General features: G+C 54.4%; 1 protein-coding gene across 1 annotated transcript; it reads right to left on the bottom strand.

The window, feature by feature from the left end:
- Positions 1 to 290: 290 nt before the first annotated feature.
- Positions 291 to 985, bottom strand: LOC119360644 (dynein light chain LC6, flagellar outer arm-like). The gene is made up of 3 exons (XM_037626191.1): positions 917 to 985; positions 621 to 818; positions 291 to 452 (listed from the first exon to the last, which is right to left on the bottom strand). The coding sequence occupies exons 1-3, from the start codon at positions 983 to 985 to the stop codon at positions 291 to 293; spliced, it is 429 nt and encodes a 142-aa protein (XP_037482088.1).
- Positions 986 to 1,370: the final 385 nt, after the last annotated feature.

The following is a 1,370-nucleotide window of genomic DNA, read 5'->3' as shown; positions in this document are numbered from 1 at the left end:
TCCAAGTACCAAACGCAAGCTACAGAACAAATCACATAACTTCTATAGTGATTCTATCCAGATTCTGAAACCATGCGGAAGTATAAATGGATCTTCAATAGCCATTATTTAAACTGATCAGATCGTTAACTATTGTTGAATGCCGAACCATTTAGATCGTTAACTATCGCTGAAGAACAAAAACAGCATGTAAAATGCCACCATCAGATCAGAACTCACGTAAACCTACAGACCAGGAAAATGCATCACAAGTTGTATGCTCACCTTGTCACTTAAACCTACTGACCAGATCAGCACGGCAGTGGTTGCTCATCCGCCATGCCTTTGAAGACGAGGAACCTGAGCAACTCGAACTTGAAGTATATGAAGCTCCCCTTGGTGTGCGTGAAGTAGCAGCCAAAGCTGCAGCCCACCACGCACTGCCACCCCGGGCCATGGATCGTATCGAACTCCTGCAGTGCAGCCGTCCAAATCAGATCCAATCATTCGGCAGCACTTGCGCAGCTAACTGCTGGTTTATGTTCAAGTACATCGTTATTTCTCTTGTAAGACTGTCTCTAGCTTGTTACTTGCAAATTCAAAGGCTATAGATTTGGGGGCGGTATTGGCAAGTTTCTCACCTTCTTGATGTGCGTCGTGATGCTCCGGCAGTCGAGGACGTCGAAGCGGTCGAGCGCCCTGGACGCTGCCGACGTGGCCTGCAGCTGCATCTTGGTCGGCATGTCGGTGTCCTCCACCGTCGCCTTCCCTTCCAGCACCTGCTCGCTCGAGTGGACGAACAGCCGCGCGCATGGACCGGAGGTTGGGGGGAACAGCCGCTACAAGCACAGAGAGTGAGAGAGGGGGGATAGAGGCGAACCACCACCGTACCAAATCAAGAAAAAAACTGAAATCTGAGAGGGGAGATGGGTCGGACCTTGAGGAGCAGAGGGAGATTTGGGAGACCGTGATAGATTTGGGAGGGGGAGACCATCCTGGTCGCCATGGGAGGGCTCGCCGGAGAGGAGATCGTTGCTGCCGGCGCGCATCCTTGCAGATTGACGAAGAACCGGTCGTCCTCGAGCAGATCAAGGCCATCCCGGAGATGGATCGGCGCTTGAGGGCTCGGGATTCACCGGAGCAGCGCGGGATCGAGTTGGAGGCGACCGAAACCCTAGCCACCACGGGCTAGGGATTCGGGCTCCCCCTGCCATGGCCATGGTCGCGGGGTAGGAGTTGGGCTTGAGCTGGGTTGGATCTGGAGGCTGCCAGCGGGGCTGGTTGAGAGGAGGTCGCCGCCGGCAGGTGGGATCGGGGGAGAATATTGGATCGAATCATGGGAGGTGCGGCGTCGCGACAGAGAAGACTAGGGTTTCGGAGCGAGGAAAGAA

This window comes from Triticum dicoccoides, chromosome 2B (assembly GCF_002162155.2).
Source record: "Triticum dicoccoides isolate Atlit2015 ecotype Zavitan chromosome 2B, WEW_v2.0, whole genome shotgun sequence".
Taxonomy (NCBI): domain Eukaryota; kingdom Viridiplantae; phylum Streptophyta; class Magnoliopsida; order Poales; family Poaceae; genus Triticum; species Triticum dicoccoides.
The sequence above is the reverse complement of the archived record's forward strand: the minus strand, read 5'-3'. Positions and strand labels throughout refer to the sequence as shown.

What these genes read in the sequence shown, in the direction of transcription:
- LOC119360644 (XM_037626191.1), bottom strand. Translation starts at nt 985, where the DNA reads ATGGCGACCAGGATGGTCTCCCCCTCCCAAATCTATCACGGTCTCCCA. An exon ending in ATCTCCCTCTGCTCCTCAAG is followed by an intron (nt 819 to 916) that starts GTCCGACCCATC and finishes CTGTGCTTGTAG; the next exon opens with CGGCTGTTCCCCCCAACCTC. An exon ending in TCACGACGCACATCAAGAAG is followed by an intron (nt 453 to 620) that starts GTGAGAAACTTG and finishes GCTGCACTGCAG; the next exon opens with GAGTTCGATACGATCCATGG.